The sequence below is a fragment of the Nerophis ophidion genome, linkage group LG03, assembly GCF_033978795.1.
Source record: "Nerophis ophidion isolate RoL-2023_Sa linkage group LG03, RoL_Noph_v1.0, whole genome shotgun sequence".
In the NCBI taxonomy this organism is placed as follows: Eukaryota; Metazoa; Chordata; class Actinopteri; order Syngnathiformes; family Syngnathidae; genus Nerophis; species Nerophis ophidion.
In genome coordinates, this window is record NC_084613.1 from 64411646 (window position 1) to 64429396 (window position 17751).

General features: G+C 39.4%; 1 protein-coding gene across 1 annotated transcript; it reads right to left on the reverse strand.

Moving 5' to 3' along the window:
• Window positions 1-1201: 1201 nt before the first annotated feature.
• LOC133549939 (cleavage and polyadenylation specificity factor subunit 3) lies at window positions 1202-17692 on the reverse strand. The gene is made up of 18 exons (XM_061895868.1): window positions 17538-17692; window positions 14154-14217; window positions 13973-14070; window positions 13782-13910; window positions 13537-13714; window positions 13371-13460; window positions 13141-13291; window positions 12897-13072; window positions 12673-12831; window positions 11071-11217; window positions 10775-10927; window positions 5279-5387; window positions 5112-5210; window positions 4952-5046; window positions 4781-4868; window positions 3336-3402; window positions 2741-2837; window positions 1202-2675 (listed from the first exon to the last, which is right to left on the reverse strand). The coding sequence occupies exons 1-18, from the start codon at window positions 17606-17608 to the stop codon at window positions 2538-2540; spliced, it is 2109 nt and encodes a 702-aa protein (XP_061751852.1). The 5' UTR covers window positions 17609-17692; the 3' UTR covers window positions 1202-2537.
• Window positions 17693-17751: the final 59 nt, after the last annotated feature.

The following is a 17751-nucleotide window of genomic DNA, read 5'->3' on the forward strand; positions in this document are numbered from 1 at the left end:
AACCTCAGATAAGCGGAAGAAGATGGATGGATGGATGGTACCTTTATAATTCTGAGGGGATCCTTTGATTGATTGATTGATTGAAACTTTTATTAGTAGATTGCACAGTTCAGTACATATTCCGTACAATTGACAACTAAATGGTAACACCCAAATAATTATTCAACTTGTTTAAATTGGGGTCCACGTTAATCAATTCATCCCAACAAGCCATAGTCCTACTTCTTGCTCCTAAATAGATACACTAGTGCATACTGGATGTAGTTCCTGATAATATAGCGCTGATAGACCATGTTTGTGTCTCTCGCAAGGTGCAAGAGGTTTCAGTCTGTGCACCCGAGCAAGTTTGTTCAACAGCAGAATAAAATTACCGGAGTGAACCCTCTTGTCAGTCATCCACAATCTTTGTCTCTGTCAGCGGTGGTGAGACTGTTAACTAATGGCTGGGCAAGAAGCACCACAATGTAACACAATTTGGGGAGAAAAAAACGATGATTGCAAAGCCAAATGTGCCATTGTGAGAATAATCTGTCTTCTAAATGAATGAGAAAGTTAAGCCCGTCAACACGGACAAACTAGCCAGTATGTCGAATTTGTCAGAAAGCGATGCCAAAAAACAATGGCCCGGTTTTTCCAATTGTGGAACATTTTAACTGCACTTCAAGATGTTCAATATTTACCTCAGTGACATTTTTATCCAACATAAATTGAGAGTTTTATTTGTATTATTTGTTTACGTGCTTAATAGGGGTGTAACGATTGATCGATTTAAATTCCTAAATTTCAAGTACTGTGCTTGGCAAGTTTGCCTTCCGAAAGATCGGAATTAGTCGTTTTAAAAGAGATTCGATACCAGAAAAAGGAAAACATTAGATCGAACAACAGCAGACATTGTATGAAGTTGAGCATTTTTTATAAATAAGGATGTTTGACATTGAATCTATTACCTGTCTGTGACGTCATCAAAACAGAAATGCCGGATAGCGATGGTCGTCAAGAAAGGTCACAACAAATGCAAAATCCACAACACAATATCAACTACAACACAAAAAACTCAGCTACAACACAAAACACTCAGCTACAGAACGATTGCAAAAGCCACAACTCAATACAATTTAAAAAAAAGCCACAAGTTTACTTTATAAGCCACAAAAGACGCGGCCGACAAAACGGACGCATTAACCTCTGGAACACAACATGAATTAACAACTAATAGTCACGGGAAAGTTATGAGTACAAACGATCGGTCAAGGGATGATAGGGCATAAATGCTGTCGCACACCTGTGACACTGTCCGTCCTCCACAATGCCAGGGCGGACAACTTCATTTGGAAGGTAAATCTACTGTTAAAATGTTAGTAACTGTACTTTTTATTGAATTTTGCTTGACTATTGAACATGAGAGCAAACAAAGGTTCCTCTTAATTCAACCTAAAGTGTTTGTTGCACTTTTTTTAAATAAGATGTCAATACATTGACCATTTACTTGCTTGTTTGTATCTATAACTCATTTATATTTAATTCCTTGACAAGAAATAACAGTGATATTGGAAACTTCACCTGCAGTGTCCAGTATATATTTCACTGTCAAACTGATTTTATTTATTTTTTTGCTAAAAAATAACAAAATTCATTTCAACTCACTGACTTTTTTCGGATTTAATAGTTCTAAAAAAAAAAAAATGGGATTGTCCCAGAATCGTATCGGCAACCACAAATATTGATTTAATCGTTAAAACGAATCTTTACACCCCTATTTAGAATACTCAAAAGTTTTTGACCTTCCAATACTGCTGTAAAATATAAGTTAATTGTGTTTGAAATGGTTACTTGCATCATTATTATACATTGATTGGATTGGTGTTTCAATTGTCACCAAAACAATGCTGAGAATAATATGATTTAGCAGCAATTATTTGTGAGACAATATATTGTACAGCAAAATGTGTTATTGGTCAAGGCCTAAAAGCACATTTCTGTTTAATCTTGTTGTATTTAGTTAGTCTGGATGTGTGTCACCCTTGGCGGAATTTTTTTTCTTCTTCACATTTTAGGTGCTACTTCTGTCCGACAGTTGTATCTTCATTGACTTATAGTAAGTCATGTCATATTTATTATTAGAAAATGTATAAACACTTAGTTGAGGGAAAATGCAAAGATCTGGACTATTGTGTGTTTTATTTTGGAAAAATCAATGCGAATCATCCAGATATTTCAAGTAATAAATAAGCTGTGCTTTGAAAAAGCACTGTGAAATGTTTGGACGTGTCCTGCCTCTAGTTTATGAGTAAAATCATTCATTTAAATCACTAACAAAACATGTTTTTTTTTCTTGTTGACATTGAACATTAAATGCAATTAGAAATTCACAGTTCACAAGTTAAATCATATCAGTGCACATTAGTTGAACTACACATTACGTTAATAAATAAATAAATACATTCAAGTGGGTGCAGGTAAAACACTAAACTAATCCATATACTGTAACACCAATACAAACTATTATACTAAAATTGAAACCATTAAAACTATGTGTCTCAAGTAGTAGTGTGAGCGCAGCTTCGCCCATGTTCTGACGTGATGGGGTTCAGGGCGTCAAAGAGGCGCTGCACCGCCAACTCCACCATCTCTCTCAGGGAGTCGTCCTCTATGCTGTCGTCCTCGTAGCACACAGACTGGTTGAAGGGAGATTTAAAACTGTGAGAATGTCCATAAATTGTAAGGTAAAACTAAAACTTACCCTTGTTTCCAAGCAAATGAGCACTGTCTTCCCATCAACTGTCACAGAGAAGTTTTTATCATCACTGATGTCCACGTAGTCCTGTCCAAACATGTCCCTGACGACGCAAAAAGGACATAATACTTAGTGTACATCATTAAATGCTAGATGTAAATAATGTAAAAGTCTTACAGTAACTGTTAGTAGTGAAAAAGCTCCTTAATGTGACAGGAGCGCTTTACTACATCAAAACTGAGTCAAATATCTTCTATAAGCAGTAGGCATTAAACCACTTGCTGCAGTGCTTCTCAATTGTTCTGTTACGTCCCCCTAGGAAGAAGAAAATATTTCACGGCCCCAGACGCTCTACTGTGACTAAAAATATTATAGTTTGTCTATAAAATCATTATATTATTATTATATATACTATAACTATACCTCTGCTTAACATTGATAGTTTATTAACATTAAAGGAAACAACACACCAGCCTTTTCTCATCTCCCTTCGTGGTTACAGTCACTCATATTCTGGTACAGAGAATAAAAGGCTTATTCTCCGAGGTCACACGTGACCCCCAAGGGGCCCCCCCCCACCATTTTATATGGTCTGACTTACTGTAACATGATTTCCAGTCTATTTTGGAAGGTATCCATATCCAGAGTAGAAGTCTGGGTCTCCATGACTGTTCAAAAAACACATCAAAGAGTCAGCACCTGAAGTCCTCTTTAGTGGAATATTCACTGAAACCTCTAGAAATGAACAAAGTCACATTTAGGAAACTGGTTAACATTTGATTTGTTGGATTTTTTAGTACCGGTACTGATGTTCCAATCAGGTATTAATGCTATTGATATGGATCATCCATGAGTGAGATTGGCCGATACTAATACAGATACCGATTAAATGTATTAACTGCAAAAATATGTTACGGATTGATGGTGAGTATTATTAAATTTTTTGCGATTTTAACACATTTTTCTTTTATTATGTACAATTGTTTGAGAAACACAAAGTAAATGCTAAACAAAATTAGAATTACTTATTATTATGTGTATAAACCCTTTGGGTTTTGCTCTTAAAGTCGTCCTGTGCCCAGGAAGTTATTCCCTCAATTTGTTAATACTAACAAAAAAAAAATGAACCTATTCGCGATCACATACTGATAATACCCTTGGTATCAACGCCACTAAATTATGGGTTGATTCGTTGTCCTCTTACGTGTCATGTCCTGACTGCAACAATGTGGAGACACCAACAGTTGTTATATTATTCTCTCTCTTGACTCATTATTATACTTGTTATTTTCCTGTTAATAACTGCTTAAATTCTGCTGCAACATGGTTTCATCTACACTTAAATGTTACAAAGCACTTATTTATTGTTTTGTTTCAGGCTAGCTTATGTATTAGCGTATCTGCTCCTAGCTTGATGTCGGTGTATAACAACATGTATAGCATCGTCCTCCAGGAATAATGAAACGTGATACTTAAAATACTAAGAAATGCAGTTTATCTGCTGCAATGGAGCTGATTATTATTACCTTAGGTGAGTGACTCCACATTGTATGGACATGTTATCTTGTCAGCTAGGGGACTCAACATAAATACTGTATCAGCCAAAGGGGATCAGCATTCGTAATCGGCAACGGCGATGACATACTTTCACATGAAAAATGGCGATCGATCGGCACATCCCAAATTTTTAGAAACGATTCACAGAGTTGGTTAGTAAGTTAGTTCAGGGGTCAAAGTGGAGTGACAAAGAAGAAACCCTTCAGAATGTTGTAAGATTTCAATTGTCATTCTAGTGTAAACATAGGTTAACCACTGGTAATAACAAAACACAAGTGCAGAAATACTAAATGCTGTCCTTCGGGTGTATTTTGGTTTGTGTTAACACTTGAAGCAGAATAGGTAAAAGTGTAAATATTATATGGGTTTTTTAGGTTGCAAGTGGTGTCAGAGCTATAAATGCATGGTTGTAGATGACCACAATCTACCCCATTAAGCATCCTCCAATTTCTACCTGATGACAACAAGAAAAGTGATAGTAATAATGACCTTTGTGAGCTTTTGGATTGGACTGGACTTCCAACACCACAGTGGTTACAGCGTCGGCGTACATGTCGTTGAGAGGGTTAGCAAGCCACTGAAATATACAAAGAAGTTGCAGAACCGCTGTGGAAGCAACAGAACGTCCCAATATATTTTACATAGTACCTTAGTACTAACCTCCAGCAGGACCACCCCCGCCTCGTGGATCAGTGTGATGCTTTGGAAAACCCTCAAGGTTTTCTTCTCGGTTCCATCGAGCTCCTCCACGTCGCCTGATGGAGAGAAAACTTAAAGCTAAGTTTGATCTGTTCAAAGGAGAAAGTGTATGAAGGTTCACCTGTGAGGTTCCTCAGGTGGCAGACGAGCAGTGAGTAAGGTCCGGTGAAGGGGATTGCCTGTGTCTGTTTCACTGTGCTCATGGATAGCTCAGTATACACTACAAAAACACCAACGTGGTGAGTATCTCAATACATTCACACTTATTTCTGGACTAACGTGACTGACTTGAAAGGTCCGAGGGATTGAGGATGTGATAGTTGAAGTTCTTTTTCACCAGGATGCCTGATACCCTTTGACCCTGAACACACTTCTGATCCGCCAGAGAACCCATCACCTGAGCACAGAATGCAGAAGGTCTGGTTACGCATTTGAGAATTCATCAGATCAAACATAGAAGAACATAAACAGGTCAGTGTTTGCCAGATCTCGCAAGAGATAAAAAAAGCAATCAGCCCTATGAAATTAAGCCCGTAAGGCAAACCATCACATTGTGAAATATCACAATACTTTTATTTTGCAACAGTAATATTACAAACACAGTTGAGATAATGCATTTAAAAAAACTTAAATTATTTGAATAACTTCAGATTTTCAAACCCTGATTGATGTATGACTCTGATAGTTACCTAAATTGCTGTTTTAGCTAATTAATTAGTCTAATTGGATTTTGAGAGTGTGAAACATTTATATTAGCCAAATCCAATGCTTCTCAAATAGTGAGGCACCCTTGGGGCGTGAGAAGTAATACCGTATATCTTTACACATACAAATCGATAAATAAATAAACATGGACTTAAGGCCGGGGCGTGAAAAAAATTCCCCTAGAAAATGTTAACTGAGCAAGTTCCAAACAGCCTGTTTAATGCAGTGCTTCTAAAATAGTGGGGCGCGGAAAGTGGGTGTGAGAGGCCATGGCGTAATAGCATCTTTAGTGTTCGTAAACAACTATCTTAATGCATACAGAAAAAAAATTAACATTAGGGAGGGCATGATGAATAATTAAGAACAACTGGCCTAATCCAAAACTAATGTGCACTTAAATGTCCTCTTTTCTTCATTCTAGTTGTATTTATATCAATTGCATACATATCAATCAATCAATCAATGTTTACTTATATACCCCTAAATCACTAGTGTCTCAAAGGGGTGCACAAACCACAACACAAACCACTACGACATCCTCGGTAGGCCCACATAAGGGCAAGGAAAACTCACACCCAGTGGGACGTCGGTGACAATGATGACTATGAGAACCTTGGAGAGGACGAAAGCAATGGATGTCGAGCGGGTCTAACATGATACTGTGAAAGTTCAATCCATAATGGATCCAACACAGCCGCGAGAGTCCAGTCCAAAGCGGATCCAACACATATATAATTTTTAAGTAAATGTACATAGTTGTTATTGTGCCAGAGTCTTTTTTTAGATGTGGAAAAATTCAAAATAGTGATATCACTTTCACAGATGCCAATATTGTACCACTTAATGGAATGTTTATAATGAATTACAAGCCAAATGAATGTCAAAAATAATATATTGGTATACACATGTACATGATGTACTATTTAATTTAAAATATTTGTATCCAATCTAAGTGATTGTTTCCATTATTATAACATACAAATATAATAATCCAGTTTTCTGAATGGCTGTTCTTTCAAAGAGCCATAAATCCATCTCTACTGTACTTGCATAATGAGTGTGTTTGGGGGTGTGCCAAGTTGACGTACAAAGCAGGCATGATAAGACAGAAATGTAGGTTAAGAAATGGGAAATTAACTGCTGCCCAGAGAAAAAAAAGAAAAAGCCCAATTAAGCTACAACTTGTTGAAAGACAAGCTTGAAAAAACGTAAAGCACGACTCACTAGATTTGCAGGTGGCTTTGAAAATAAAAACAAGCCCAAGGTTGCTTAATAAGCAGACTACGCAACACTGAAACAGGTGATGCCATTTATGGTTGTAATTACATCAAATACCACCATGTGTACTGGGAGACATATTTAACATCATCAATCAATCAAAGTTTATTTATACAGCCCTTAATCACAAGTGCCCAAAGGGCTGCACAAGCCACAACGACATCCTCATCTCAGATCCCACATCAGGGCAAGATGTGGGACATGACACACAGCAGACTTAATGTCTGTAAAGCTAAAGTTCACGCTGGTGTTTAAAAAGAAAAACTACTAATTATGTCAACATTAAACTAAAAATATATACAGATTTTGTTAATTACTTGCTAAGAGAATTTGCCCATTTAGTTTAATATCTGCCTGTTCCGAATTCCTGTTTTAATGCTGTACTCCGGTTGCATATGCCGGTTGACACAACAAGCAAACAAAAGGCGTCCTTAACGCAACATAGCATCTGCGCTTGCAAGCTAGTGGCTAATGTCCCTCCACTGCGCAGCTTCCAACTCACAAACCCTCGCCTCTATTATTACTGGAAAACCAGAAGCAAGGAATTATGGGGTGCCTAATTTAAAAGTTCAGTCACACTTTTCTAGCAGATATTGTTGGCACATTTTGAATTGGTATTTATCGGATTTTATGGGCAGAATAGTGGAGCGCCCATGTGCTCTGCTGTTAGATGACTTTTTTTCCGTTTAATATTTAGAAGGCTTTTTTTTTTTTAATCCATCTGTCGTCATGCCTTTGATAATGATTGTGAACGATAGGCAAAATTCCAGAAAAAGCGCAGTTCTCCTTTAAAATTTAGGTTTGGATTTAGAGTTAACATTTCATGTCAACTTAAATGTGATAAAAATTAGCTAAATCTCAGAAAAGTGAGTTAAATCTGAGGAAAGAACGTTAAATCTGAAAAATATATCTGCTAAAAAAGTGTGATTGAACTTTTACTTTTGGCACCCGACAAAGAATAGCCAAACATGCTACACTATACACTGTGACAGGATACAAAAAAAGCAGAGCTTATCGCTAAAATGGAGCTCTTTAAAACAAACAGAGGTGGGTGGATAAATTCAATTATAGATGGTAATAATACCAGGTATAATATCAGTTAATGGTAGATACTCCATTGAGTACATACAAATTTGTTACTGTCAAAGTGTTTTGTTTACAACAAATGAGTTGTGATCAGGCTTCACGGTGGAAGAGGGGTTAGTGCGTCTGCCTCACAATACGAAGGTCCTGCAGTCCTGGGTTCAAATCCAGGCTCGGGATCTTTCTGTGTGGAGTTTGCATGTTCTCCCCGTGAATGCGTGGGTTCCCTCCGGGTACTACGGCTTCCTCCCACTTCCAAAGACATGCACCTGGGGATAGGTTGATTGGCAACACCAAATTGGCCGTAGTGTGTGAATGTGAGTGTGAATGTTGTCTGTCTATCTGTGTTGGCCCTGCGATGAGGTGGCGACTTGTCCAGGGTGTACCCCGCCTTCCGCCCGATTGTAGCTGAGATAGGCGCCAGCGCCCCCCGCGACCCCGAACGGGAATAAGCCGCAGAAAATGGATGGGATGGATGGAGTTGTGATCAAAATTGAATCATTTAATCATTCTTTTAGGGTTACGAATACTTTAACAATGAAATTGGGTATGACTATTACTGCCAATGTAACTTTTTGGCAGCAGTTCAATACACACATTTGTAATTTTGTCACCCAAAACTAAAAAGAATAAAACAACAGAAGAATAAGTGCTTATTATTTTTTAACAGAAGTGTAGCAGGAGACACGTTACACGAAAGTGAAGCAGATGTTAACAGGTAGATTCATAATAGTTTTAAGAAAATAATTCAACCAAAAATGACACAAAATGTTACCGCCTATCCTTTCCTATACAGTTGTGATCAAAATTATTCAACCCCACACAATTTTGGTGTTTTAGCAAGTTGGACATTTATTCTGTATTTTGTTTATAGTCATATCAAATAAAAATGTGTGAAATAGACAAATGCAACTTAAATTATAACACTGTATTTTACAAAATACCAAAAAAGGAAATTTTTCTTAATATCTCATTGACAAAATTATTCAACCCCCTAGTTACATGCATCTTTAGTACTTAGTAGAACACCCTTTGGCAGTAATTACATCCTTCAAACGTGATACATAACCGGACACAAGCTTCTTGCAATGATCTACAGGTATTTTAGCCCATTCCTCTTGGGCAAAGGCCTCCAGTTCATTCATATTCTTGGGCTTGCGTGCTGCAACTGCCTTCTTCAAGTCCCACCACAGGTTTTCTATAGGATTTAGGTCTGGCGACTATGAAAGCCACTCCAGAGTCTTCCAGCCCTTCTTCTGCAACCACTCTGATGTTGATTTGGAGATATGCTTGGGATCGTTGTCCTGTTGGAAGGTCCAAAGTCTCCCAAGCCTCAGCTTCATCACTGACTTCATGACATTTGCAGCTAATATATCCTGGTAGGAAAAATAATTCATAATGCCTTCCCGGTACCTGAGGCAGAGAAACAGCCCCAGAGCATGATTGACCCCCCCACCATGCTTAATAGTAGGCAAGGTGTTCTTCTCTTTGTAAGCTTCATTTTTTTCTCCTCCAGACATAACGTTGATTCATAGGCCCAAAGAGTTCCAGTTTTGTCTCATCACTCCATAAAACAGTTTCCCAAAACCTTTGGGGTTTGTCCAGATGATTTTTGGCATACTGGAGTCTATTTTTCTTGTGCCTGGTAGTCAGAAGTGGGATGCGCCTGGGAGTTCTGGTATGGAGGCCTTCATCTCTTAGTGCGCGTCTTATTGTCTGGGACGAAACCTGCGTTCCCCCCTCTGCAATGTCCTGTTGTAGTTCTTCAGCTGTTACCCGGGGGTTTTTCACCACTGTACGCTTCAAATACCGGACAGCAGTTGCACACAGCATCCTCTTTCTACCGCGCCCAGGTAGTGTTTCCACTGTGCCTTTAGCTTTAAACTTGCGAATTATGCTCCCAACTGTGTCTCTTGGAATGTGTAATGTCTTTGCTATTTTCTTATATCCATATCCTTTCTTATGAAGAGAAATTACCTCCTCTCTTGACTTCTTTGACCACTCCCTGGACTTCACCATGTTGCAAATACACAATTGACCATCTACAAGAAGCTGAGCGTCACAGTCTTTTTCAATCAGTTTAATTGTTGCTCGTTATGGTTCTAATCACATCTACAGGTGTTTTCAACAACTGATTGAAAAGACCTTATTCAAATTCTGTTCTTAAGAGTTATGATCTTCAAGGGGTTGAATAATTTAGTCAATGAGATATTAAGAAAAATGACACTGTTTGGTATGTTACAAAATATAATGTTGTAATTCAAGTTGCATTTGTCTATTTAATGCATCTTTATTTGATATGACTATAAACAAAATACGGAATAAATGTCCTACTTGCTAAAACACCCAAATTGTGTGGGGGTTGAATAATTTTGATCACAACTGTACATCAGCAGCTAAATTAAGAGCCCTTGTGACCCGTTTTAAAATGGTTCTTTTATCAATAATATACCAATATATCATGATATACGTTTTCGCAAGATGTATTACAATTAAGATTCCGTCATCCTTATGCTGTGCTAATTGAAATAAATAAATGCTTAAAATAATGCTGCCAGTAGCCTAACTTTGCATTGCTGGTCTCAGCTTGTACTTCTGTAAACTGGTTGAAGCAGACCCAACAGCACTTCTGCTGGTAGCTGCCATGCAGTGCACCACTCCCTTTTGGCACCATTTAAGACACGGGAAATCAACAATGAGGAAATCTGTCCGATCTACCTTGGCCAGTTTCTCTCCTCTGAAGTTGAGGGTGACGGATTCTGTGTTGCGAGGGTTGTGGACTTCGATGTGAACCTGGTCGTTGTCCTCGTACTCTCGGATCAACGCCGCCTTCAGACGAGCCATCTCGTTCTGCTCGCCGTGGACCAAGATCTGAGAGCAGAGACACAAGGCACAGCTATTAAAGTCTAATGAAAGAACAGCATCCAAAATTATGTTTTCCCCAAAATGTTGCCCCCTATTATGTAACTAAATAAGGTAAGCAACTATTAAACATTTCAACCCCTCCTTCTTACCACATGCGGAGGTTTCAGGGCCCGGATGAACTCGCTGGTTTGCTGGTAGTCCGTGTGGGCCGAGAAGGAGATGTAGTCCACCGACATCTTCAGCAGGAGCTTCTGTCCTGACATGGTGGTGATCTCCTCCGGCTCAGACATGATGTGCTTCACAACAAATCACAGTCACCAAAGTAAGCTGCATGCATATTATTGGCCATTTTGTATACTCTGGGTCTACAGCTTTAGTAAGTCGGAAGCTTTTCTTACGGCCACTCAAATGCACCAGGAGCGATGCAGCCACGACCTGCTATATAGTCATACAAGTTTGAATACCAGTATATTTGTTTTCTATCACGTGTCAAAATCATCATTGTATAGACTGCAAAAGACTGGAAATAATGTGTCAATAAAGTACTTTATATTTTCTTACTAAATGTATTTGTTCTTTCCATTTTGACTGAAGAAAAAAAATGTATAGTGCATGCATCTGCATATCTTCTAAACTTTAATATCTAATAATGCTACAAAATATAATACATTTCAAACATTTTTGGTTAAAATAGACACTTAAATATCCACTTGACTCATGATTTCAAAGCAAGTTATTCATCAAATTGTACACTGTAAAAATCTGAATAAATTTTGTGGGAAAAATGTGTGTTGCCATTTTTTCATTTACAGGAAGGCACTGTAAACACAACCGTAGATTTTTCAAAGTAAAATGGCAGCTCAGTTGCTAAAAGTTTTTTTCCCATAAAATCTTTTTTTTTTCTTTACAGTGTACGTAGATAAAAAAATATAAAATAATCAAATGCATAGGCAATTATTTAAGATGTATAATCCTTATACATTTGTATTTATATATTATTCACTGATACAAGCATACTTGCCAACCTTGATACCTCCGGATTCGGGAGATGGGGGGGGTGGCGGCGGGGCTGGGGAGGGCGGAGTTTGGTGGTAGCGGTGGGGGGTGTATATTGTAGCGTCCCGGGAGAGTTAGTACTGCAAGGGGTTCTGGGTATTTGTTCTGTTGTGTTACGGTGCGGATGTTGTCCCGGAATGTGGCATTCATTCTTGTTTGGTGTGGGTTCACAGTGTGGCGCATATTTGTAACAGTGTTAAAGTTGTTCATACGGCAACTCTCAGTGTGACCTAAATGGCTGTTGATCAAGTATGCCTTGCATTCCCTTATGTGTGTATAAAATCCGTGTGTATTATGTGGCTGGGCTGGCACGCTCTTTGTATGGAGAAAAAGCGGATGTGACTACAGGTTGTAGAGGACGCTAAAGGCAGTGCCCTAAAGGCACGCCCCAAATGTGGTTGACCAGGTGGAAATCGGGAGAAATTTGGGAGAACGGTTGCCCCAGGAGATTTTCGGGAGGGGCACAGAAATACAGGAGTCTCCCAGGAAAATCGGGAGGGTTGGCAAGTATGGTTACAAACGGCCCTACGATGTGGCCCTCAATGAAAAAAAATTGACACTCCAGTCTTACCCAGCTAACAAACTTGTCTGCATTTTATCTAGTGATATTATAGATATTCTTCCCAAAAAAAGCTGAATTATGGGTATATCTATTATATTTGATGTAATTACACTGTACTTATGCACCAGCTGACCTTGGCCAGTGTTCCCTCCACACAGTACCCAGCGATAATGACTCCATTCCTTTTATCCGTGCACCAGCTTTCAAAGAGCTCCCTGGATAGGCCGCTCTGCATCATACCAGGCGACGCCATCACCACACTGGGGCCGATGTCATCAAAGTGATCCATGCTCTGCAAGAGATGGAGTCGTGTAAAATAGTTTGCGCCGCTTGGCTGTAATGCTTTGTTCTCCCCACCTTTAGGTTACTGATGTGCTTGAAGACAAAAGGGTTGTTTATGTTGATGGCCTTGCGGATCTTGTCATTCATGGCGTTGACGTAAGTCTGGTACACAGCCATGCACTTTTTGGCCAGGGATGAGGCGTAATAGATGGGGATGTCATGGAGCTCGGGGTGGTTCTGCCAGTACTCGTCTATCAAGATGCATTATAGATTTGAAATTATGGGTTTATGGTCAAACCCCCAATATGCCATGTCTCACCCAGGATGAGCAGCAGTTCCTGGGCTCGTCCCAAAGCGAACACGGGGATCAAACAGCGGCCCTCTCTGTTGACAATGTCATGGACGGTGTTACAGAAGCGAGCCTCACGCTCCTCCCTCTTCTCATGGATGTGCGTGCCGTACGTTGACTCCTGTTGACACATTTTGGTCACATTAAGAGGTAAAAAAAACAAAATTTCAAAAGCAAATGTTTAACTTTTTGTGGCGTACAATAATTAAAATGTCTGGTTTAACACTGGGGATCTCAGCTGCCATGAGGTGCCTGTCTTCCTGTCGAGAGAAGTCTCCTGTGTACAGTAGCTTTCAAGATACAAACACATTATTAAAAATAATTGAATATAATCTGAATAAAAAGAAATCCACTAGAAGCTGTTACCTTGACGCCAGCTATTTCAATCATAAACATGGCAGCTCCCAACACATGCCCAGCATGGTAGCACCAGAACTTAATTCCCGCCACCTCCTTGACCTCGTGGAAGTTAATGGTCTCAATCTTATCCATGCTCTCCTCGAGGTCTGTCTCCGTGTACAACATGTCGTCTGCAGAAATGTTGCTACAGAAAAAAAAAAAAAGACATATTGCCGAAAATACAATTTAAAACTCAACAAACACTTTCTTACCTGACTTTGACATAGTCCGACAGCAGCCAGCGGTAGATGGCCTTGGTGGCGTGGGTCATGAAGGTCCTTCCTTTGAAGCTGGTCTTCTGGAGGAACCAAGGCAGAGCTCCGCAGTGATCAAGGTGAAAACTGGTCAAAAAAGTAGGCACATTTAGTCACATGTTTGTTCCACTTGTGTGATGGGCACTTACTGGCTGATGAGCAGCAAATCAATCTCAGCCGGGTCGATCAAGTCTATATAGGGGAGGGCGTCCATTCCCTCTAAACCAGGATGGATGCCACAGTCCAGCTGCCAAATACAAATTAATATTCATCCACTCATAAACACAGTCACTATTTATATAGCTGGAGTACTTTTGTACTGTTATTTACCATAATTTTTCTTCCTTTGAACTCCAGTATAATACATGACCTCCCAACCTCCTGTCCAGCACCCCTGGGAAAAATACAGTGTAAGACTCATGTGTCCGAACTGCATTCTGGAGGCCATTTATGGCATTGGCTGTCTTTGTCATTCATTGCAGTAACGAAAATTAAGAAATAAAATCCAAACACCAGTGCTGTCAAATGATCTAGTTTTCATCAGATTAACCACAAATTTTAAGGGAAGACATATTATCAGAATGTCATCCAGGAATATTTTTTTTAACGTTTTACTTGAATGCACATAATTTATTTGCACAACATTTGGTAACAGTTTTATCTAAAGTGTTAACAGGATTTATCATGAAGTGAAATTTACCAGTGAGCACAACACCTGATCAATGACCGTATAACATGTGCCACATTTCAGGTAACCATTAAAAGTTAAGGTAAAGTAGTCCTTCTCAAATAGTGGGGCAGGCGCAGAGCGTGTGACCCAGGGGAACATACTTTATCAGTACCATGCTTTGAAAGCTGTCCACTACAAAACGTGCTCATTTAACCCATTTGTCTTGAGTTTATTTATGAAAAAAATTTGCACGAAGTGTTTTACTCACTTTTGTTTTGTATGGTAAAGTGTTTTATATAACCATCCATCCATTTTCTACCACTTGTCCCTTTTGGGGTCTCAGGGGGTGCTGGAGCCTATCTCAGCTGCATTCGGGCAGAAGGCATGTACACCCTGGACAAGATGCCACCTCTTCACAGGGCCAACACAGATAGACAGACAACATTCACACACTGGGGCCAATTTAGTGTTGCCAATCAACCTATCCCCAGGTGCATGTCTTTGGGGATAGGAGGAAGCCGGAGTACCTGGAGGGAACCCACGCAGTCACGGGGAGAACATGCAAACTCCACACAGAAAGATCCCAAGGCCGGGCTTGAACTCAGGACTACTCAGGACCTTTGTATTGTGAGGCACATGCACTAACCCCTGTGCCACCATATATTATGCTCTGAAATAATTTTGCAGATCAATTTGAATTAATTGAGTTAATTAACTGTAATTTTTTAGTATCAAATGGTTCATGTCGATCCAAAAAATGTTTAAGTTTAAATAAGGATTATTTTATTAGGCAACTTGATGCATTTTAAATCTGCTGTTACAGGCTAAAAAGTTGTAATCTTTACAGTCGTACAGTAAGTTGATGGATATTTTTTTTTTTTTTTTTTTTTTTTGTTAAACGTTAAGGACACAATGTTTTGCAGAGGTTTACTATAAATTACCGTATTTCCTTGAATTGCCACCAAGCCGCTAATTAATTTAAAACTTTTTCTCACTCCTGCGCGTACCAAAGGCATTTGGTAAAAGTAAGAATGCGCTAATTATTTTAAAGCCTCTTCTCACTCCGGCACTTACCAAAGGCAAACAGTAAGAATTTGAGTGTGTTGTAAGCTTGGACCTTAAATCCTACTGAATAGCTCTTAATCTTTTTCCCTTTATGCGATTTCAAATTACCGGTATTGAAATCAGCCTCCTCCATTTTGAAAATGATGACAGGGGAAGTGTCACTCATGACGTCACAAGTTTGACCAGGCGGCAATACTAAGCATGCGTTAATTATTTTGTGAAGAGAGTTTGACCCGGCAGTAATTCACTCAGGCGCATTCTATATCCCCTGCGGCAATTCAAGGAAATACGGTATACTATTTATGGGCGGCATAGCTCGGTTGGTAGAGTGGCCGTGCCAGCAACTTGAGGGTTGTGGCCTTGGGCAAGACACTTTACCCACCTGCTCCCAGTGCCATCCACACTGGTTCAAATGTAAATTAGATATAGGGCTTCACTATGTAAAATGCTTTGAGTCACTAGAGAGAAAGCGCTATATAATTCACTTCACTTATAATCAAGACAGAGAGTGGGGTGGGCGCGACTGAAAATAATTGAACAACACTGAGGTGAGGGAGCATTTATGGTCAAAATAAATTGCGTGATTATTCTATGTATATGCATCCACTTAACGCAAAATTTTTACTTTGGTTAACTCGTTATTTTTCCACAGGCCTAGTAAAAACAAAATAAAGGCACAAAGAAAAGTCGGAAATGTTACTAATAATAGAAAGAGTTGTTATAAAATGAACAATTTTTTATATTTTTACAACATTTAAAAAATATCAAAGTATCCCCCGACGTCCATCGATTTTTTCCTACAGTATGCAGCCCACGGAGGAAGCAGCTTAGCCTTGGACATCCCTGATTTAAAGGCCTACTGAAACCCACTACTACCGACCACGCAGTCTGATAGTTTATATATCAATAAGGAAATATTATCATTGCAACACATACCAATACGGCCGGTTTAGTTTACTAAATTACAATTTAAAATTTCCCGCGGAGTTTCTTGTTAAAAACGTCGCGGAATGTTTGCGTATGATGACGCGTGTTTGTGACGTTATTGGTGGAGCGGACATTTTAGCCCAGCACCACTTACGGCTAAAAGTCGTCTCTTTTCATCGCATAATTACACAGTATTTTGGACATCTGTGATTCTGAATCTTTCACAATTCGTTCAATTAATAATGGAGACGTCAAAGAAGAACGCTGTTGGTGGAAAGCGATGGATTGCAGCTGCCTTTAGATGCCGAAACACAGCCGGTATTTCTTTGTTTGTTGTGAAGCTTTAGCGAACATGTTTCTCTACCACATGTCAACCAGCAAGTTTTTGGATGAGAAAATTGTGATATTAAGTCGGCTCTTACCGGAGACTTGTGCGGAGTTAGCGTTCTGCAGATCTTGGCTCCTCCATGGCTTCTCTCAGAGACACTAGCGGTCACCGCAGCCATCCGACTTTCAGGTATGACTTTATAATCTCACTAAAACACTATTAACACAATAAGCAGTCCCAAAATTATCCTAGTAAATGTGGCTAATAACATCTGAATCGCTCCCACTGCCGTCGCCTTTTTTTTCTTAGTGCTTCACTCTAACTTTCCTCATCTCAAAATTGTTCATCCTCGCTCAAATTATTGGGAAAAAAGTCGCTTTCTCGGTCCGAATTGCTCTAGCTGCTGGTGGCTATGATTATAAAAAATGTGAGGATGTGAGGAGCCCTACAACCCGTGACGTCACGCGCACATCGTCTGCTACTTCAGGTACAGGCAAGGCTTTTTTACTAGCGACCAAAAGTTGCGAATTTGATCGTCAATGTTCTCTACTAAATCCTTTCAGCAAAAATATGGCAATATCGCGAAATGATAAAGTATGACACATAGAATGGACCTGCTATCCCCGTTTAAATAAGAAAATCTCATTTCAGTAGGCCTTTAAGTTAACGTTTTGTTCACAAATATTACCATTTTACTACAATATTGTGACGTATATCAGCTTACAACGGACGGATGTGGAGCTGGTCACTCTCCTCTGCCGGGACAACCACATCCACTTTGCGCTTTGTCGCCATAGCTACCTGAAACCAGAGATAAAAGCCCAGAAATATTAATATGAAAGCATAATGTTTCCCAAATGAATGGGTGGGCGGTCTCTCGCAAACTGGACACTTCCGGTTGGGCGTCAAAATACGCTCGGTCAGAACCAAGGAGCGAT

Excerpts from the sequence above, each read along its gene's own strand:
- LOC133549939 (XM_061895868.1), bottom strand. The coding sequence starts at position 17,608 with ATGGCGACAAAGCGCAAAGTGGATGTGGTTGTCCCGGCAGAGGAGAGT. Across the intron at positions 11,218-12,672 it reads TGGAGGGAACACTGGCCAAG|CACATCATGTCTGAGCCGGA; the intron begins GTCAGCTGGTGC and ends TTTGTTGTGAAG. Across the intron at positions 5,388-10,774 it reads GAGGAGAGAAACTGGCCAAG|GTGATGGGTTCTCTGGCGGA; the intron begins GTAGATCGGACA and ends TTCTGTGCTCAG.